The following is a 22,668-nucleotide window of genomic DNA, read 5'->3' on the forward strand; positions in this document are numbered from 1 at the left end:
ACACACAGTCTCTTTCAACACAAATCCACAACCTCGACATCTGATTGGCTGATCCGTACAGTCTTCTTTCCATGTTGGATTTCCTGGAAAAACCCGGATGTAGCACGCCCTGTCCACGAACAGCCGCGGTGTCCGAGGACGGCGTCCACTTTACTCTCTGTGCCATTCCCTCATTGCATACAGCTAAGCAATCACACAATACGAATAACGTCCTCAGAACACCCCCATTTTGTGAATTTTCGAACATTTCAGGACAATTATCATTTCATTATTCAACATATTAACATTACAAATATTATACTTTCATCTTGTACTCTGCACACAATGCTATGTTTCTCCATTAGTAGCTCAGTATACTAGATAGAATCCCATAATACAATTCTATTTATATCAATGCATCGTTCAAAGCACTAATAACGGTATGATATTTATTGCAATATCCTTGACACTTTTTTCGCAACATGATAATAAAAATCCCTAGTACACAAATTCCATGAAAAGTACATACACATGTGATGTCATCAGTGATTTCATCAATGGCATTTGCGATGTCACCTTTGATGTCCTGGGTGTTAGTCTTAGCAGTGCACGGTTGTGGCGCAAGTTATTTTTCATAGCTTACCAGGGGTCTTTCGGCTGTACTTAGAACCATAACGTCCCTTAAACAAACTTTTTTTAATATCACGCAAACAATATACAAACATGGCGTGCAAAAACCAACTTCTCACAGATGGCTTTACACAGAATGTTGCAAAGTAAGAATTTATGCTCGTTCACAGCTGCTTCCATTTTTTTCTCGGGCCCCGGAGAGGCTCACGAAGCGGACTATATGGTTGTATTGTGTTTTGACCTTGACAGACAGAGATTGTGATGAAAGACTTCTCTTGAAGGAGTGTTGCTAAAACGTAAGAGAAGATAAGGATGACATTTCTGAAATGAAACCACTTTTATATATTATATCACTATGCGAAAGATCGTTCGCACACGCGGAGTCGTATTTTGGGACTGCTCTACTCGTAGACAATGTAAATTGCAATTGTACTGCAAGTAACCCTTTAGATTATTTTATACCAAATATAATTACAATAGCATAGCATTAAAGACCGGTCAAGTTGAACTTGTTCGTTGAAAGTGGCATAATGTTTTCTACCGCGCCCTATCACCGCCGAATTGATCACCTGTCGTTTAGAGAGCTTTGAAAAAGGCAGACGACACAGGGTGGGTTAATAGAAATAATTTAACCGGTCTATAGGCGGTCAATCGCTCTACTCACTGTGCCACTTCACTGTAGTCTGTCAAGTGGCACAGCGAGTACAACGCTCGCTTTGACATCCGTGCACAGCTTGCTAATGCAAGTTCGAATCCCGGCAAGGCCAAACTCAGCCTTTCATCCTTCCGTGGTTGATAAATGAGCACGACACACCGTGGTTAATAATAAGCACCGCTTAGATACCTCACGGTTCTTAGCGCTATATGAATGGGAAAATATTATTTTATTATCAACATACTCTGTTGCATTATCTTCGATAGCAAATAGTTTCACGCCCTAATAAATAAAATGATGATTTTTAATGAAGATCGGCTGGTGAGACTAATTTATGTTTTTTAAAACAGGTATGTGGCCCCATTTTGCCTATGTCACGATTTACAGATTCCAGCGGATGGGGTCTTCAACTGCCAGATGCAGGTCCAAATATGCAACTTCATGACCCTCACCATTTTATGGGACAATCGCCAAGGACCAATATGTCCTTACGCAGTACTAGCGGCTACAAACAACATACCAACCAATAGGGTGGTCTAATGGCTCGTTGTTGGACAACCTTCCGATTATCAGAGCGACCATTTACTGCTTTTATCATAAACCAACAGCCTATCTACCGCAAAGGAACAACGCGTGGCTCAAAATAAACTTTTGCTGATCGACAGCAGAGACAAATGCAAATTGCTGAATATTCTCTAAACATTTGATGTCAAATAAATGTACTTTACCAAATGTACAATCCTGCTGTTTACTTTTAAACCACAGTTTCATATTCCGAATTGTGGCGCACTGAGTTGTAAACTGATCTAACACCCTCTGTACCGCAAAGGAACATCGCGTGCCTCAACATGAACTTTTGCAGATCGACAACAAAGACAAATGCAAATTGCTGAATATTCTCTAAACATTTGATGTCAAATAAATGTACTTTACAAAATTTACAATCTTGCTGTTTGCTTTTAAATCACTGTTTCATATTCCGAATTGTGGCGCGCTGTGTTGCCATAATATGTGGTGTCTTCCGGGTTCTGTGTAAAGCCACTTAGGACTGCAGAGGACTGGGCGCGTTTGATGGCGCACCCTGTAACGTCACGGAGAGAGGCGGGGAATATGAATGCTTTGATAATATCAGGCTTCTCCAGCATGGGGTCTGGCATGGATTCACATGCTCCTGAATTCTCCCCGTCGTCAGGCTGGGAATCCTCGGTAAAGAAAAAATCAGTATCAGTTTTGTTTCTGATCTGTCTTTCGTAGTAGTAACCAATCACTGATCTCTGCGTCATACTGACCACAGCCAATGACTGCCCTCTACATAAGCCCCGCCTCTGGCAGCCATCTTCAGATTTGTACCGCATGTTCAAGTGTTGGGATCCTCGTGCTATTGCTCTCGAGCGTTAGTGCTATTTTTTCACGTTTTTTCTCAAAAAAAATTCGCTTTTTCGGTCAAAAGAGCCTCAAGCTCCACCCTTTCTTCATCCGATCAACGGGGACCCGTGTCGGATTTGTCTAGGAGGAGGGCTGCCTACATGAGGACAAGACGCACGTGGAGAAGGACTGTGCGTTTTGCGGCAATATGTCGGAGCGGACCATGAAGGACCGCCATCAACGTCTCGCAAACTGGCTGGAAGGAAAGAGCCTGTCAGGCGAGAAGAAGAAGAAGTCCGAGCGGTCTTCTAAGACCTTTGAGGGTGCCCCGGCGACGGGGGTCCAACACCGGGAGCGCCGAACGGTCGGGCTCTACGGGCGCCAGGCAGGGCGCATCCTCCCCGGCGCCATCAACCACGAGCCAACGCTCTGGCTCGGGTAAGAGGAAGGCCGAGCACCCGGCGAAGCTCCTGGAGAGACCCCGGTCGAGCTCGAAGGCCCCATCGGAGGGCGAGCGAGGCGGTGACCCTCCCCCCAAGGAGAAGGCGGTGAGTGCACCTAAGGTGGTGAAAGCCTTAATCCATCCAGCCAAGGCCTCTATTGAGACAGTCGCGGCGGCCCTGGCTCAGCCTGTGGAGGCTACACCAGTGGTGGTGACCTCGGGGCCCAGAGTCTCCCTGCCACTGCGGAGGGAGTCCTCTTTCATGCCCATCGACAGGACCCCCGTGAAACCTCCGACGGAGAAGAAAAAGGGGGGTCAGGAGGTCGTCGTGGATTCGGCCTCAACCTCTGAGGAGGAGCTGGTCGAAGTCTTAAGCCACAGCGTTGGCGTGGAAGAAGACCAGCCGTCGGGAGGGACCCCGACATAGGAGTCGACGAAAACGTCGAGGGTGCCGACAGGGCTCCTGACCACCCGTTGGACTCCCCTCAACCAGTGCCGCAAGACAACTCGGCGGCCATTTTGTTGGCTATACAGTCCTTATGCTGAGAGATAAGGACGAGACTGCCGTTACCACCAACGGAGGAACCGCTCCTGACGGGGGACCCGGAGCCAGGCCCTTCTGGGAGCCCTCCCCCTAAAAGAAGAAGGATTCATCCTCCACCTCCTTTTCAGCCATCGTGCCCTGTTCAGCCCTCCTCCCCGTCCACGACACGTGGGGATGATACGGGGACTGACACGGCCGCGACTGGCACAGACGACGAGGTTTACGACGATGATCTCCCGTCGTCACCTCCCACCTGGGCTTCCCCGCCCGACGAGATTGGATCGTTTCACTCCATGATCGCCAGGGCATCCAAGCTTTTCCAGCTCTGCCCGGAAGAGAAGAAGAAGGAAGGTTTCCTTTATCAAGGGCGCGAGGCCAAGAGGAAGACGGTCCTCGCTGTACCTCTACTGGACGATATTTGGGATGAGGGCCTCGCCCTCCTCAAGAACCCATCCACGACGCCGGCTACAAGGGATCGGTACGAGAAGAAGTACCGGGTCCCGGACGCGGCCCCCTTGTGCCTTCGGGCACAGCCGACCCCGGACTCGGTCGTCTCCGCGGCGGCCAGGAAGAAAGCGGGGGGGCGCGGCCTCTACGTCAACCTCCCCGCCGGACGGCGAGGGAAAGAAATTAGACACGATGGGACGCAGAGTCATCTCGCTACGACAGGGAGTTGTGGTACAAACTGGCCCCCCTGCTGGACTTCCTACCAGACGACAAGAGGGCGGAAGCCCTAGAGATCTTGCAGGAAGGAGAAGTGGCGTCGGACCATGCCATTACGATTGCGACGGACATCGCTGACACTGGATTTCGCCAGTTGGGTAACTGCATGTGCCTTAGGCGGCGTGGATGGCTCAAGGCTACTGACTTCCGTCAGGACGTGCAGACCAGAGTCTTGGACATGCCGTTCGACGGAAACAACCTGTTTGGGAAAATAGTGGACGATTCCCTTCAAGCCATCAAGGCGGACACAGAGACGGCCCGGGCTCTTGGGGTTCTCCAGCAACGGCGGCCGCCCTTTCGGAGCAGCGGAGGCAAACAGGGTGCCCCCAAAGGTTCCAGCGGCGGATTTTCCACCTACCGTCAGGCGGCCCGTTCGTTGTCACAGGAAGCTTACAGGGGACGAGGCAAGTCAGGCGGACCCCGCCGTCGTCGCCAAGGAGGACAGGGCGGCAAAGCCTCGTCGAAGCAGGACTGAAACAGCCGTGGGGTCGGGCCCCCACCGATGCACCCCGGTGGGAGGCCGGCTGGCGAGCTTCGTCAGCGTGTGGGAGTCCATCTCCACCGACCGTTGGGTGCTGGACACCCTAGCTCAGGGTCACGCGCTCGAGTTTCTAAAGAGGTGCCCGCGCGTCCCCCCTGTGGCCAGGAAAGAACATCACATCCCTCAACTTCTCTTGGAGGTAAAGGCGCCATCAAGCTTGTCCCAAAGCGGCTTCGGGGCTCCGGAGTTTACTCAAGATACTTCCTCGTGAAGAAGAAGACGGGAGGATGGCGTCCCATCCTGGACCTACGACGACTGAACAAATTCATCAAGGCACAGAAGTTCCGGATGGTCACCCTCCAACACATCCTGGGTCAACTGGAGGAGGGCGATTTCCTGTCGTCGTTGGATTTGGAGGATGCCTACTTCCATATTCCCATCCTAAAGGGACACCAAAAGTTTCTCAGGTTCGTGGTCCAAGGGCGTCACTACCAGTTCAGAGCCCTTCCCTTCGGATTGAGGTCGGCACCCAGGGTGTTCACCAAGTGCCTTGCACCGGTGGCGACGCAGCTGCGTCGAGAGGGGGATCAACGTCTACCCCTACCTGGACGACTGGCTCATCCGAGCAAAGACGAAGGAGCTCGCCGTGGAGCACACGGCAAGGACCGTCCAACTACTCACGGACCTGGGATTCTCCATAAACTACGCCAAGTCCCACCTGGTGCCCGCGCAAGACACACTGTTTCTGGGAGCAAAGCTCGACACAGTGTCGCTTCTGGCCTCTCCGTCGGAGGAAGGGACGAGGGCCATCTTGGGCAAGGTGCAGCGGATGCTGGTTGCGGACGCGGCCAGGGTAAGATCCATCAAGTCCCTCCTCGGAATGATGTCTTCTTGCATTTATCTCATCCGCCTATGCAGGCTCCGGATGCGCCCGTTGCAGGAGTTCCTGGACGCGCGCTGGATCCAGACGACGGGCAGCTTCGACGAGAGGATCACACTCGACGAGAGTTTCCGACGAGCGATCCGGTGGTGGGGCACCCGCGCGCATTGACGGCGGGCATGAACTTCCAGACCCCCGGCCACCAGGAGACAGTGACCACGGATGCCTCCCTGGAAAATCTGCACGCGAGAGGCCTTTGGCTTCCGACGGAGAAGTCCCTCCATATCAACGTCCTGGAGCTCCGTGCAGTGTTTTGGGCCCTCAGGTCTTTTCTTCCGTCCCTCAAAGGCAAGGTGGTGAGGATCTTCACCGACAACACCACCGCCATGTTCTACATCAGGAAGCAGGGCGGAACCAGGTCCCCAGCCCTGTCCAAGGAGGCGCAGGATCTGTGGCATTGGGCCGTCGCCCAAGGGATGTTTCTGGTGCTGTTTCATCTGGCAGGGATAAAAAACACCATCGCCGACTCGCTCAGCAGAGAGCTGCGCTCGTGCCACGAGTGGGAACTACGACAGGATCTAGTGGACCGCTTCTTCCGACGGTGGGGCACACCCCAGATCGATCTGTTCGCGACGGCGACAAACTCCAAGTGCCGGAGGTTCGCCAGCAGGTTTCCCCAGCCGAGGAGCATGGGCGATGCTTTCTCGTTCCCCTGGGAGGGCCTGTTTCTATACGCGTTCCCTCCATTGCCATTGCTGATCCGGCTCATCAACCAGCTCAAGAGGTCACGGTGCAGGATGATCCTCGTCGCACCTGCGTGGCCGAGGCAGATTGGTTCCCGGACCTTCTGGACTTGTCAGCGTCCCCGTCAATCAAGCTGCCAGTGGACGCAGATCTTCTCTCCAGGGAAGGAGGCGCCATCCTCCACCACAACCCAAAGTCGCTGAACTTGCAGGCCTGGCTCCTGCAGCGTTAGAGTTTGGAGGATACGACATACCGGCCGACTGCAGAGAGATTCTTGCAAAGGCCAGGGCGTCCTCAACTCTTAAATGCTATGGACACAAATGGAAGAGGTTCTCTGTCTGGTGCCACGCACAGAAGATTAACCCTCTACGGATTACGGCTCCCCAGGTACTGCCGTACCTTCTGACGCTGGCCAAGGCTGGACTGGCGCAGGCGTCCATCAAGATTCGTCTTGCTGCGATCTCCCGATACACCAGAACCACGAGGCGGACGTCTTTGTGGTCTCATCGTCTGGTGAAAGAATTCATGAAGGGACTGTTCAGATCGTTCCCGCCGGTGAAGGCTCCGGCCCCGGCGTGGGAGCTCAACGTGGTGCTGACCAAGCTCATGGGACCTCCGTTCGAGCCTCTGCACTCGGCTCCGTTGAAGTTCTTATCGTGGAAAACAGCGTTCCTTGTGGCCATCACCTCCGCACGAAAAGTGGGAGAGATCCAGGCCCTTTCCTGCAAGCCCCCGTACTTGACTTTTCACGACACGAGGGTAGTGCTCAGGACGCACCCCTCCTTCATGCCCAAGGTGCCGTCGGACTTCCACCTCAACGAACCCTTGGTGTTGCCTGTTTTCTTCCCGTCGCCTTTGTCGCCGCCGAAAGGACTTTGCACTCGCTGGATGTGGCTAGAGCGCTGAAGTTTTACGTGGACCGCACAAAGTGTTTTCGGAAGACGTCACAACTTTTGGACCTGTCAATCAGGGGAAGGCTCTCTCAAAGGCCTCCATTTCCAGATGGCTCTCCGGCTGTATCATGTACTGTCATCGGTTGGCAAACCGACCGCTGCCTGGCCGTCCGAGAGCCCATTCCACCAGACCGATGGCAGCTACCACAGCGTTCCTATCTGGTGTGCCCTTGCTGGACATCTGCAGGGCTGCTACGTGGAGGTCGACGCACACCTTCACGAAATTCTACTGCGTCGATCGGGATTCCAGGGAGGAGGCCAGGGTCGGCCAAGCAGTGCTGCGCAATCTGTTCGCCTAAGGTGAGCCTGGTGAGGAGGTAAGGATTGCTTAATCTTGAGTTTGATGTAATGCTTAATGTTGAGCCTTTGCCACCTCCCGTGGTTGTGCATGTGTGTACTGCTATGTATTCTTTATTCATGAGCATGTGAATCCATGCCAGACCCCATGCTGGAGAAGGAACAAGTTACTTACCTGTAACTGTTGTTCTCCAGCATAGGTCTGGCATGGATTCACATGCGAACCCTCCCGCCTACCCCTCTGCGGCTCTTCACTTGGTCATACTGCCACTTCACGTGCTACCAAATCTGAAGATTGCTGCCAGAGGCGGGGCTTAGGTAGAGGGCAGTCATTGGCTGTGGTCAGTATGACGCAGAGATCAGTGATTGGTTACTACTACGAAAGACAGATCAGAAACGAAACTGATACTGATTTTTTCTTTACCGAGGATTCCCAGCCTGACGACGGGGAATATTCATGAGCATGTGAATCCATGCCAGACCCATGCTGGAGAACAACAGTTACAGGTAAGTAACTTGTTCCTTAGGGGTGGGAGATATGATTTAGTGTCGCAAAAGCAAGTCAGCCAGGTCATTAGCGCCAGTCATAGGATTATCACATCATGTCAGCGCACACCAGCCGGATTTATTGTTTCTTTAGTGGACAAAAAGTCGGTTGATGCCCATAGGAAATTGTACTATTAGCGGACAAAAGGAGTGGTCTTAAAACACTTTCACCCTGACAACGAACAATACAAACAACGTTCTCAGAACACCCCCATTTTGTGTAATTGCAACCATTTCGGGACACCGCGAGTGTTCTTAGAACACATTCAACTAGACAGATTACAATATGGACAGCGTCCTGAGGACACCCCCAGTTTGTGTATTTACGAACAATTAAGTACACTGCGAGTGTTCATAGCTCATTTTTACCTTCCTTGCGAACAAAAATGACACATACCCCACCATTTAGTTTATTTACAAAATGTCAGAACAGTCGTGTTCTCCGCGGGCAAATCGAACGCAACAAAAACATCTAGCACATAAAAAACAAAACATTGAACCTATCTCATACTCCCCCACCCTCCCCAAACACTCTTACACACCAACACACGGCACTAAATACAATTTTTTATCCACGTTTCACCACGCTGTAAGCGGTCGACGGCTCATACAACATGGCGGGCGCCACAGAAAATCTGATGCGCTCCACGCCCCTCGCCGTCCAATCAGCGAACATTTTGCATGTCCGCGGACATGACGCAAGGCCATGGGCCAATCGGGGTGCTGTCCGCGGAGCGAAAAGGGAAGTCTGTCCGCGAAGATATCACTATTTTTTTTGCCTTACGTTTTGGTCATTTTATAAAAAACTACTGGACGGATTTACACCAAATTTGCAAAAGCACGCTTTCGGGACCAAGTCCCCGCTGCAAATTTGGTGTAAATCCGTCCAGCGGTTTGGCCTGTGGCCGTGCGCAAAGTTTTTTCCCCATTAGGTCTATAGGAAAAAACACAAGTTTTGGGACACCCCCTATAACCTTTCCCCCCCCTGGACGAATCCTCACCAAACTTTGCAAATAAATTCAGAGTGGGCCATATGCTTTTTTTGGTGAGGATTCGTCCAGAGGGAGCCAAGTTATAAGCCACCCAAAAAATGCTCTTCCTATGGAAACACCAACTTAACAATAACTACATGGACGCTACTGCGTCCATGTAATATATATTTCTGAGGCTTGTGGAATCTGCAAGTGGAAGCTGCAGAGTATTACAGTTTGTTTTTAAAAACTCGAAAAGGGGCGTCGAACTAGGGCGTGCCAGTAATACTATCCCTAGTGTGACACTGTACCCATGATCCCTCAGGCGTGCAGGACCCTCAGATTGGTTTTTTTCCGCCATTCCAGTCGGACGCATATTGCGGAGTTCCATTGGCATTAGCCAATTATACTTTTATTATTGTTAAAATTCCCTGTTCTTTCCATCCTATGCCGAAGATCGACGCCAGTGAAGATCGAGGACTCCAGCCATCGAAACTCCACGACGGACTTTGTGCCTTTGGGCCTCGGAAAGCCTCCTTTCAAATTCGGCCCGAAGTGTAACAGGAAGTTCCCCTGGGTAGATGAGCACAATACGTGCAATTTGTGTCTCCCACGAGACCATCCCAAGGCTACCTGTCGAGCTTGTAATTTCTTGTAGCCGAAAACCCTTAAAGACCGCTCCACTAAACTCGGGACCCACTACGCCAGGCAACGAGAGGCCATGGACGCCAAAGGGACCTTTAGCGATGGCAGCAACGCCGACGTATCAGACAGCGAGGGCAGAAGGGTGACTTCAGACACCCACGCGCAAGCCCCCGACCTCGAAGGACTAGCCAGCGGTCCAGTTATGGGGACAACACCCGGCGGCAAAAGCACAACCCACACCACTCCCACTAAGCACATCAGCCCCAGCCGTGACCCGACACGCGTGTCGAGCGATCGGCAACGGAAGGCATCGAGAGAGCGGTCTAATGATTCTGTATCCTCTGGGCGTTCCCGTTTGCCACATGACAAGGACCAACCGTCCACGGTTGTAAAGAGTGCCGCACTACCAATAGTTGTAGAGGCTCCGTTGTCAGAAGACGATTCCGACCTCTATGCTCCCAAGTCTAAGCGTGTAGCGTCTACTCCCGAGATTCAACACCCTCTTTCTACCGCCTCCGAATCTCGATGCGAAGCATCAAAGACCACCTTCGAACTTCGACCATAAGGAAAAACAGAAGGCCCCTAAAGAAAGCCCCTAAAGTGACAGAAAAGTCCAAGGTCCCTGACACTACTCCTAAGGATAAAATTGTCCCTCCCACTCCTCAGGAAATGGGCATGGATGAGGAACCAGAGGTAGAGAGGTTTATTCCCAGTTCCAAGGAATGGAATTCAGCCGATATTGATATGGTAATTAGAAGGATGTCTTTTTTTGTAGACTTCTACGAGAAAGACTCTAATTATTTCCATAGCTATGCAAACACACCAGCTACCTCTGCCCCTTTGGGTTCCAAGGACTCTCAACCCCCTACTAAAAGACTCTGCTTTGACGCTCCGGCGCAGGGATTGGTTTCGGACCCTTTGCTAATTGAACCTTACCATCCAGAGTCATATGGTGAGGAGACAGAGACACAGGTGGTGGAAGACCAGTCAGAGGTTGCTTATTATGGGGATGATGAGGAAGAGGAAGAGGAATAGGAAGATGAGGCGGAAGCCTACAATCTTGACTCCCCTATTCCTAAGGATCCCCCAGTACCTGACTCATTGATTGATAATCAACCACTCCTCAATGAGGTACTGGCTAAAGCAGCAGCTCATTTTCAAATAGGCACACAAGATGTCCAAGACGATAGGGATTTCGCGTAAGAAATCCTAGGGGACAAAAGAGCCATTATCCAAGCCATCCCAATATTAAAATCAATCCAGTGTAGAATGGATACCTCGCTGGTAACCCCAAATCTTACTTGTGTAGCGATCCCATGTACATAAGGAGTCAATTAAAACACAACTCCCTGGTAGTAACAACCACCGGGAAGAGGGCAGGAACACCACTAGCTTATTCAGAAGCACCTCCTGATAAAGAGAGCAAAAGGATATATGCTCTAGGTAGGAAAGTTGCCTCTACGTCAGTCACGTATTGCTAACAGTACCACTCTTTTAGCAAGCTATAACTGCCACCAATGGGAACATGTAGCTGCCCTAGTAGCCTCGGCACCTGAACCACTAAAAGGCCAGTTGGCCCAAATTTCAGCAGACGGTAGGTCTGTGTCTGGATGCATCCATAAAGCAAATTTTGATGCAGCAGATAATGCAGGAAGATTAATAGCCGAAGGCACAGTAATATAGCGCCACGCTTGGCTCAGGCAGTCAGGGTTTGAACCCGAGACCCAAGCCACGTTTATAGACATGCCGGTAGAGCCGAACGTTCTATTCGGCAAGGCAGTGGAAGAGGCACTAGAGACAACTAAAGATGAGTACGAGACCCTAAAATCTCTCGGCCAACTCACAAATAAACCCCCAGGTCAAAGGGGAAATAATAGTTTTCATCGCTTTCGCGGCTCAAGACTCCCAGAGGGGTTCCAACTACTACCAAAATCAAGGAACCTCGTTGGGCAACAATCGGTTCCAAACATCACAGGGATTCACCAAAGGCCAGCGCAGGGGCCGCACTAGGGGTAGAGGCAGCCCCGTCAGAGGTGGCACGCCACCTAGTAAACAGTGACGTTCCGCTTCGAGTCCCCTCCCAGGCATCCCCAGTAGGGGGGGGCGCATTTCCACCTTTACCCACGCACGGGAGGGGATCACTTCGGACAGGTGGGTGCTGTCCACAGTGTCCGCAGGATACTTTATAGAACTATTAGCGCGCCCCCACAACCATCCTCCAAGACAGAAGGTACACTCATTGGAGCACCAGAAAATCCTTCTTGAGGAAATCGCCACTCTACTTGCAAAGGACGCCATAGAACTTGTGCCCGAACAACCAGGTAAACAGTTGTATTTATTCAACCTACTTCCTTGTGCCAAAGAAAGATCTAACAATGCGTTCATTATTAGATTTGCGTCCTGCAAACAAGTATGTCAAGCCACAAAAATTCTGCTTGTCTACACTCCGAGAGGTAATACCCCTACTAAAAAAGGGGGATTACATGGCAACATTGGATATGAAAGATGCCTATTTTCATATTTCAATGCTCCCAGCGCACTGAAGATTCTTGCGTTTCAAAATAGACAACCAGCACTACCAGTTCAAGGTGCTGCGCTTCGGTATAGCCTCGGCTCCAAGGGTATTCACCAAGCTACTGGCGATGGTGGCGGTGCACCTATGCAGGGAGGCCATCCTAGTCTACCCATACCTGGACGACTGGCTCATCACAGGGGAAACCCCCGTAATTTGCAGAATAAACATTGAAAGAACAATCAACCTCCTCTTCCAATTGGGCTTCTCAATCAACGAGAAAAAATCAAGCCTGGTGCCAAGCACCTCAACAGTTCCTAGAAGCTGTCCTAAACACCCAAGAGGGGTTGGCTTTTGCATCAGAGGAAAGAATTCGAAATCTGTTGCTGCAAATTCCTCAATATCAGGGCAGTCGCCAAATAAGGGTGCGCAAAGCAATGCGTTTGCTAGGCACGATGACATCTTGCATTTACCTGGTTGCCCACGCGCGCCTGTGCATGAGACCCATGCAGGAATGGTTGGCGAAACAGTGGTCTCAAGCAAGCGGTCAGTGGGACGATCTAGTGGTCGTTTCGCCAACACTAGTACAGAGTCTTCGCTGGTGGACAAGAGAGAATCTTACGAAGGGGATCCCTTCTACGATCCAGGGATACAGGCCGTCGTCACAACAGATGCCTCCCTGGCAGGGTGGGGAGCTCACTACCTTCACCACACTGCTCAGGGTGTCTGGTCTCAAACAGTGGCTCAGAACCACATCAATCTGCTAGAACCTCTGGCAGTCTTTAGAGCACTTCGGGCATTTGAACCCCTCCTATCCAACCTGTCAGTGCAGATCCTAACAGACGGCACACCGGCAATGTTTTACTTAAACAAACAAGGGGGCACTCATTCGCCAAATCTGTCCAAGCTTGTCCAGAAAATTTGGAGATGGGCACTCAAACGGAAGATTTACTTGTCATCCCAACATGTTCCAAGGAATCTCAACTCCCTAGCAGATGCTTGGAGCAGGGATCCCCTTCCAGAAGAACACAAGTGGACACTACACGAAAAAGTCGTAGGAGACCTCTTCTCTCAGTGGGGTTTCCCCACTATAGACCTATTCGCCACAAGCGAAAACAGGCAATGCCCAGACTTCGCATCCAGGTTCCCCCAGCCAGGCTCCAAGGGGAACGCCCTATGGATGAATTGGCCAGGAATGTTTGCCTACACTTTTCCACCAACCCCTCTGATGAGGAACGTGGTCAACAAGGTCCACAGGGAACCGATGACGCTCATCCTAGTTGCTCCTATGTGGACAAGACAACCTTTGTACCCACACCTATGCAAATTGGCGGTATGCAACCCCATCAAACTCCTGTGCCGGTAAAACCTGCTCTCCCAGCACGAGGGACTAACAGTGCATCCTCAGCCCAACTCAATGACCGTGGCAGCATGGCTCCTGAAGTCCTAGAGTTTGGACATCTCAATTTACCCCAGAGATGTATGGATATCTGAAAGAGTCAAGAAAACCTAACACAATGCACTGTTACTATGACAAATGGAAACAATTTTTTATTTGGTGCCAGAATAAGCAAATCAGCCCAATTGATTGTTGTACTTCTAATGTCGTCACCTATATGCTCCACCTATTGGATGCAGGGTTAGTGTTTAACTCACTTAAAGTGCACCTAGCAGCTTTATCAGCCTACACCACTTCCCATAACAAGATGTCATGGTGGAAAGTGCCAGTGGTTAAAGCATTTATGGAAGGGGTAAAGAGACTACACCCACCAATTTCTAACCCAAGACCAGGTTGGGACATTCATGTGGTACTTGCTAAGCTTATGGGACACTGCTTTGAGCCCATGCACAAATCTAGTCTCAAACACTTGACTTATAAAACTGCCTTCTTAGTAGCCATCACATCCATAAGAAGGGTCAGTGAAATTCAAGCTTGGTCAGTGCAGGATCCTTTCTTTACTGTTCATAAGGATAAACTGGTTTTACGCACTCACCCTAGGTTCTCACGTAAGTTAATTTCCAAATTCCATGTTAACCAGTCTATTGAGATACCTGCCTTCTTCCAGGAACCCAAAAGCTCTGCTGAGGTGAAACTCCACACACTAGATGTGAGGAGGGCGGTCCTCTACTACGTAGACAAGACCAGGCTGCTAAGAAAGACAGACCAACTGTCTCTATAGCTCCAGGCAGAGAGGGAGATCGCGTCTCTTAAGAATGCCATCTCTAGGTGGATAGTCTGATGTATCCAACTGTGCTATTCACTTTCAGATAAAACACTGCCTTTTACGCCAGGGGCCCACTCTACAAGAAGCACTGGAGCCACTCTGGATTTCTTTGCAAATGTACCCCTTGATACTATTTTCAAAGCAGCTACATGGAGCTCTATTCACACCTTTACTCAGCACTACTGCATTGACACTCATTCCAAGACAGATACTCAAATGGGACAAGCGGTTCTAAGACATTTGTTCGCTCATGACCCTTCTCACATCCCACCTCCTTCTTCTAACACTGCTAGCTAATCTTTTTTTTAATGTATTTATTAGATTTTAATAACATAGAATACAGTAAAACGATGATTATATGCATTCTGCAAAGAACATCTATAACCACCCGCCCATCCCTCGCAAGACCACTGTCTTGTCTTCAGTTTAGTTCACGCCAAACTGCAATCATGAGCTGTTCATGTTGCTTGAAACGTCCTCTTTTTGCCTGGGATTTAATAGTGGCACCGTGATTGCCACCCATTGATGCAGGTCTTCTCTGGTATCCTGTTTCTGCTCGCGCAGTACCTTATCACTGCTAGCTAATCTATGCACAGCATGTGATCTAAGCAGATTCCACAGCCTCAGAAGGGATACATTACTCACTGTAATCGTATTTCTGATGCTTGTATCTGCTTAGATTCACATGCGCCCACCCTTCCTCCCCTCTGAGAGAAGGCGCCTGGATGCTTGTGGTCTTATCTATCTTATCTACTTGGGTACTCTGTACTCACGCTACTCCTCATGCTACCTCATGTCAGAAAAAAATACAATCTGAGGGTCCTACACGCGTGAGGGATCATAGGTACAGTGGACATCACACTAGGGATGGTATTACTGGCACGCCCTAGTTTGACGCCCCTTTTTGAGTTTCAAAAAACAAACTGTAATACTCTGCAGCTTCCACTTGATATCTGCCTATGCACAGCATGTCGATCTAAGCGGATACAAGCATCAGAAATACGATTACGGTGAGTAATGTATCATATATATCTCTCCCCGGCATCACATCCGCGGTCGAGGAATGGCACGGTTGAGTCAAGATGAATCGGTGTGGGGTCGTGCAGTTTCTGAGCGGCTGATGTTGTAAGGATTTCTTTCATTTGAGGAATCTGCGGGAGAACAATCCATAGAAAGAACATTACTGGTAAATAATTTCTCCATCCTTGTAACTGTCCTAGTGAGGGCACTGAGAAGCTACACTTTTTGACTACTGGAGGTATCTAAAGTTCTAGCTCAGGAACAGGGGTTTATATCCCAAAGCAGGAAAACATCACGCTGTCCTTAAACCAGGCTCCCAGTGTGCATTCCTTTACACGTTTAACCGTCAATTCTAGAGAAAAGTATGTGCCCCAGGTTATTGTTTGCTCGCATCAGGCAAATGGGGAATTCCGTGGAGACCTTGGGAACACAGGAACTGGGACAGTGCACCTGACCATAGGGAGATGAGTTTGAGCTTGCATCTGCCAGGAAATGTTCCTCTCCCTTTTATTCCATTCACACTAGCCCTCAAACACTATCTTGAGTGGAAATGCTTTGAAAATGTCTGCTTCTGATTACGCTGTAGCTCCTGGTCTAGTTTTGTGGTTCGTAGCTATGTCAAGCCAAGGACAAGCCATATGCATGTAAAATGACTATTTCCAGACGATTTTATCGATTTACACGCTTTCTTTTTCTTTTTAACCCACACAGGCTCGATACAATTTCATCCGCAGCATGGCGGCTTACAGTCTGCTTCTGTTCCTTCTACAAATCAAGGACAGACACAACGGAAACATAATGCTGGACAAACAGGGGCACATCATACATATAGGTCAGTGTGTGTGTGTTCATGCAGCCTTGTGGCTTTTTCTTTTGCATGGTGGTTCTTAATCCTCCAAAGTGAAGGTTCCCCTTTCCATCAAACTTCCTACTATTCTATCCACTAGTCCAGTCGCCTCTTTTCTGCCTCTTCTTACAGCGCAGGACTCTCTTGTGCTCCTTTCTCCATCCAGTGTCAACCCTTATTTAATTTCTGTCTTAATCTTCGTTTGCAAAGTGTCATTATTAGGTCTCTCTCCTCTCTTCTGAACTGTCCTTCACCAGAGCCCGCTCACTTTTCCTTCTGCCCCCTTCATGCACCATAAACGCTTGTTTAGCATTGTGTCTCTTCCATCAGGACATGGCCTCTACATTTGCATTGTTTTTGATCCAGTTCTTACCTTTCCCACCCCATTCTCTCCTTGTAGAATATTAATGCTCTCTTGATCATCCCTGCTCTTGCTTTCTGTTGCAAGCTTCCTGTCTTAATTTTGATGCTAATTCTCCACAATGAGACCTTTCTCCCATTAGCCCTCCTAGCACTGCCTGTTCCGTCCTTTTTCCTAAATGGCACCCTTCATTGTATGTGCCATTTTCTGGCTCTAACTCTCTGCATCAAATACTTTCCTCTTTTCCTTCCCATCAGACTGTTCAATTTTGCTATATCTACACTGTTCTTTTCCACCTTCCACCACTCCTTTCTTCGACCTCCTGTACATTTCATCTTTGAGGTTCCTCTGTTTGCTAATTTAATACAGCTTTTTCCTTTGTGTGAACTCTTGCCTATCCCACTTTCCACATGGTGAGTCTCTACTGTTTTCTTCATCAAGAATGATGGTCATAAAGTAGTGGTTCTACATGATGTAATTTAACAAATTCATAGGTCAAAGTAAGGTTTTCTGAATTGGAAAAATTGTGGCCTTTTTTTAATTGTTAAAGGACAGCTGTTCCGACCAAGGGGGATTCAAATTTAAGGTAGGTTTTAAGGTGTGTGGCAAAGTCCTTAAAAAAGTTGCAATGAAATAAAGCAGTGAAGGTAGTTTCACTGACTGTATAATGACTACAGTTACAGGTGAGAATTTGATGACCAAGCTGAACTAAAACCAGGTGAATGGGTCATGCTCTGGGTCTGGTTCATCAATAGAGAATACAAATTCCACTGGTCAGGGATGAAAGTCTCAAAGCTGTCACGACTGCTCCTGATGTCAATTTGTCCAAAAACAGCTAGAACATTTTTTTATAGTTAAAGGAAGTGGGGTTTTAAATATGTATGGTTTTGGAGATGGATTCCTAGGCCTTGTAAACGTCAGACTTTAATGCTTTATAAATACCAATTACTTTATATTAAATTAGAAAATAGTTGTTTTAGACCATAAATTAATATTTTTAACTGTGGAAATGGGAAGACTAAAGCTGGTTACAGATGTGGTAACTTGAGATGAAGTGTAAAGCTGGATAGGCACATATTTGGTTAGAAAAGCTCCAGCTTCTCTAAGTTACAGGAATAGAAATGTTCATTACTAAGGCCATAAACTTTGTTTCAAAGTTTGGGTCCAGACACACAAAATGCTTCGATTCCTTTTTCATCTATGTTTTTTACTTAAGGTTCGGCTGGCAGGCTGTTAAAAAGCCAAAGTCGGTTTGGCTCGTCCCAGCGTGGCCCTGTGTGCAACAGCAGTCTAGATCACGGATGCTGATGGTAATGGCAATCAAGAATCCATCTGTTGGCTCAATGCATGCCTTCATTGCATACATTAAAATATCACAGCCGTAGTGGACTTGTACTACAAAATACAGATCCTCTTCAAAAATGATGGTTAGTCAGAAACAGGGAATAGAACACAGAGTTGGGCTGTCCAAACATTCAAAAGGCCTGCATGTTCAAAAGGATTCTGAAGTTTGTAATTTGTATTCATATTCTAATCTCTGATTTCTATACAGAACTTCCTATGCTGTCTTTGCACAGAAAAATTGAAATAACTCTCTTCCTGGGATTTGGGTAGTAATATGTTAATAATATATGGCTACATTTCTTAAAGAGGATAACTGCAATAATTCTCTCTGCAGATTTTGGTTTCATGTTTGAAAGCTCGCCGGGTGGAAACCTCGGTTGGGAGCCGGACATTAAACTCACTGATGAGATGGTGATGATCATGGGAGGGAAAATGGAAGCAACCCCTTTCAAATGGTTCATGGAAATGTGTGTCCGAGGGTACCTTGCTGTCAGGTAAATATCAACTGTCTTGTGTAATTTTTCAATGGATAGCATACTCGTACAGATTTGTCAAATAGATCTAGATATATTTCCTCCAAGCTGTTCTCGGAAAACGTCATCAGGGGACCTATAGTAGCTCGGCGACTCTTGTCCTCAATGCTGGACTTCCTCAGATCCAAACATGATGTCACTGCTGCATAAATATCATACCCTGCACCCCAATACCTCCGCTCCTTTTTTGCGCACGCTCATCACTCAGTCTCTCGGAATGCCTTGTGAATGAATGTTTGATGCGCCACTATGCTTGCTCCCAAGCCATATGGTTTAAAGTGCTGTCAGGACCTGAGCTTCAAACTGTTCATCACAGACCCTCACAATATTTGTGTGGTGTCTGGGAATGGATCATGATATGATATATGATACGGCATTTGTAACACGCCTATACACAAGTGTTTCAAGGCGTGACGAGGCAGGGAGGGGGAACAAGGGGAAGACCGACAACGATCCTACTAGGCCAGGTGTCATTTAGATGCGCAAGTGCAGGGGTAGGGGGGAGGGAAAAGGGGAAGGGGAGGGGGGGAAGTCCAGTACAGGGTAAGTAGAATAAAAAATAAATAATGGGGCCAGCTGGTGGCCAGTGCAAGGTAAGTGCAGACAAGTGCTGTGGAGGGGGGGCTGTAAGGATACAGAGACAGTCCCCGCAGTGCAGGGGTTGCCAGGGAGGCAGTGCAAGTGGAGAGTGGCTGGGCCAAGGACTGAGGTCGGAGAGAGTGGCCCAGTTGCAGATTCAGTGCAGTTTCAGTGAAGAATTTAGCAGGGGAGAGGGAGAGAGAAAGCAGAAGCAAAGAGGAAGGTTTTGAGGTGCTTCCGGAACCGGAGATGGTTCTCCTCAAGTTTCAGGGAGGCAGGAAGGCTGTTCCAGAGGGAGGCCCCTGCCGCGGAGAGAGATCCACCCCCAGCTCGTTGCTTCGAGAAGCGGCTGACCCTGAGGGAGTTGGAGACGGATGAGCGAAGGGCTCGGGAAGGAAGATATTTAGGAAGAGAGAGTTGAAGGTATTTAGGCCCCAGGACCCAGAAGGCCTTGTGGACAATGCAGAGGGTTTTGAACTTAATCCTCGCAGCCACTGGGAGCCAGTGTAGAGATTTCAGTCCTGGAGAGATACGGTCCCTGGGTTTGAGGCCAAGGACTAGTCTCACAGTCCTGTTCTGGATGAGTTGCAGAGGGCGAGGATGGAGGCAGGCAGATTAAGATAGAGGCTGTTACAGTAGTTCAGCTTCGAGAGAACCAGGGCTCGGGAGACAGTGAGCTTCTGGGGGAAGGAGAGGAAGGGAAGAATACCTCTGAGGAGGTGCAGCTGGTAGTGTGACTTCTTAGAGACGTCAGATATATGAGGAGAGAAGGAGAGTGTGGAGTCGAAGATGACCCCGAGGTTTTTTGCCTTGCAGGTAGGAGCAGGAAGAGGGCCAAGAGAGGCTGGCCAAAGAGCTGCAGGGAAGGAGGGAGTGGGTGTGCCGATGAGTAGAATCTCAGTCTTACTGGCATTAAGGCAGAGGTCATTGGCGGCACACCATTCCTGGATAGCAGACACAGAGATGAGGGAAGGAGAGGAGGAGGCCAAGGGTAGCCTGAAAATGAGCTGGGTATCGTCCGCATAGCACTGAAAGTTGGGGCAGAGAGCGGCGATGCGGTGGGCAAGGAGTGCCAGATACAGGTTGAAAAGCCAGGGAGAGAGATTAGATCCCTGGGGGACACCACAGGTAGAGAAAAAGATGTCAGAGAGGAAGGACCCCAGTTGGACCTGGGAGTCGATTGGAAAGGAAAGAGGTCAGCCACGCCAGAGCCTGACCAGTGATACCCAGGTTATCACGGAGACGGTTGAGCAGGATGGCATGGTTGACAGTGTCAAAGGCAGAAGAGAGATCGAGCAGAATGAGAACACACAGAGTGTTGGAGTCGAGGTTCGAGAGCAGGTCCTCACGGATGTTCAGGAGAGCAGTTTCCGTGCTTCTGGCAGCTCTGAAGCTAGATTGGTGGTCATGAAGACTACCAACAGATTCAGCATGGAGGTTAAGCTGGGAGATGGCCAGTTTCTCCAGGAGCTTGCCCAGAAAGGGAGTGATGGAGATTGGGCAATAGTTAGTCGGGCAGGAGGGGTCGGAAGAGGGTTTCTTAAGAAGAGGGTGCACAAGGGAGTGCTTAAGGGGGATGGGAAGACTCCAGAGGCGAAGGAGTGGTTGCAAAAGTCAGCCAGGGCAGGAGCCAGGGAGTCGATGTGGTCCTTGATAGTTTTGGAGGAACAGGGGTGAACCTGTTTAGACAAGACTTTCATAGATCAGACTTGTCCGGAAACCTCGTCAGCAGAGAAAAGGGGAAAGGCAGAGAAGGAGGGAGAAGGGGTGGCTGCAGAAGGGCCGGAGGAAGAGCCGGGAAGAGAGGGAGGGAGGGAGGTGATTGGAGGAGAGTGAGGACAGGATGTCCTGAGTTTTAGAGATGAAGTGAGAGGCCAGTGCAGTGCAGAGGGCCTGGGAGGGGACAGGAGAGGTAGAGACTGCAGCAGGGTTGGCAAGCTCCTTGCAGATTTTAAAGAGTTCGGCCGAATTGTTAGATGCCGCAGAGATGCAGGCTTGGATAAGGGCTCTCTTCTTGGTGAGAACGGAGAGACAGTATTGCCTTTGGAGCAGGCGGCAGGCCAGTTTGTCAGAGGATGAACATGAAGTACGCCATTTCCTCTCTGCCACCCTGCACTTGCACTTTAGGGTGACGAGATCCGAGTCATACCAGGAGTTACATTTGGCTTTGGGATTCAGGCGGATTCTCATGACAGGGGCAAGGATATCAAGAGTATCAGATATAGCAGAGTGGAGCGTGGAGAGGGCTGTGTCAGGGTGAGAGTCAGCCGTGGGGGGAGGGGTGGCGAGAAGGTGGCAGCGAAAGCCTCAACTGACACGCGCTTCATGGGTCGGATGACGGAGAAGGTGGGTGGCAGTGATGAGGGTGGCTTTGCCTGTGGGGTAGGGAGGGAGAGGTGGGAGGATAGGAGAAAGTGATCACTCCAGGAGAGAGGAGTGGAGAGAGGGGCGGAGAGGGGAAGGTCAGAAGTGATCAGAGCATCAAGAGTGTGCGCTGCAGAATGAGTAGGCCCAGACGGGAGAATAGAGAGTGAGAGAGAGTCGCAGAGGTCACGAAAGAGTCCAGGAATGTTAATGAATGGGCTGCTAAACTGACATCAGGCTGTCTGCCCTCAAAGTGCAAAGCCCTGCTCCTTCCCTTTTCTTGGAGGTGGAGACGGAGGAACCCACCGCAGAGTAAAAAGACGAGTGCAGGAGATGGAGGAAGACCAAAATGTTCTCATGTTCCCGCTGCAAGTCTCCCCATTATTCTTCCTCCTCTTCCTGTAAAGCAAAAAGAATAGGAGACAAAAGTCTAAGCGCGATGACAATGAGGAATCATATGACTCCCAAAAAGGTAGCAAAACCATCTTTTCATTCCAAGCATGTCTATTGGGATGAGTGAGAACTTTTAGAGATCAGATGTTGCAATCTTTTCACCAGTGTGGCTTCGGCCTCAACATCTTTCCCACATTCTACTGTGCCAGTGTTAGGCAGTAGGGATGTCATGGAGTCAAGTCACACATTCATTAGCGCAGCTCCTCCAAATGGCAGTGTCAGTGCTGTGTTTCAGTGACAGAGCTTCTCTGTCGGTCATGGTTGGCGCTTCAACCACCTTGTCCCAGCCGTAGTCAGGGGCTCACAATTCGAGCCTTGGCAGGACATATTTGATGAGGATGGCAATACTGTCCACTTTTGGATTAGAACCTCTTGGAGACACGAACAAGGTTCTTTGTTATACTATTTGGTGAGCTGGAAATGTTTAAATTTGGCATTGGGTCTACAATGCACTACTAGTGGTCTTGACATCTTGCTTGATCTCGAGATGCATCAGGCGTGGCCATACACACACCACAATGCTCAATACAAGAAGATCATTGAGAAGGCAGTAGCTGCCATGGGCCTTTGAGCTG

At 49.4% G+C, this 22,668-nt stretch overlaps 1 protein-coding gene across 2 annotated transcripts in view; it reads left to right on the forward strand.

Moving 5' to 3' along the window:
* PI4KA (phosphatidylinositol 4-kinase alpha) overlaps positions 1–22,668 on the forward strand; it is a 2,470,135-nt gene that overhangs the window by 2,335,787 nt on the left and 111,680 nt on the right. For both annotated transcript variants that reach the window (XM_069619956.1, XM_069619957.1), the window contains 2 exons: positions 16,324–16,444; positions 18,499–18,658. In XM_069619956.1, coding sequence (XP_069476057.1) covers positions 16,324–16,444; positions 18,499–18,658 — 281 coding nt within the window. The remainder of the gene's footprint in view (positions 1–16,323; positions 16,445–18,498; positions 18,659–22,668) is intronic.

Source organism: Ambystoma mexicanum, chromosome 10 (genome assembly GCF_040938575.1).
Source record: "Ambystoma mexicanum isolate Mex_15411 chromosome 10, UKY_AmexF1_1, whole genome shotgun sequence".
NCBI classification, from domain to species: domain Eukaryota; kingdom Metazoa; phylum Chordata; class Amphibia; order Caudata; family Ambystomatidae; genus Ambystoma; species Ambystoma mexicanum.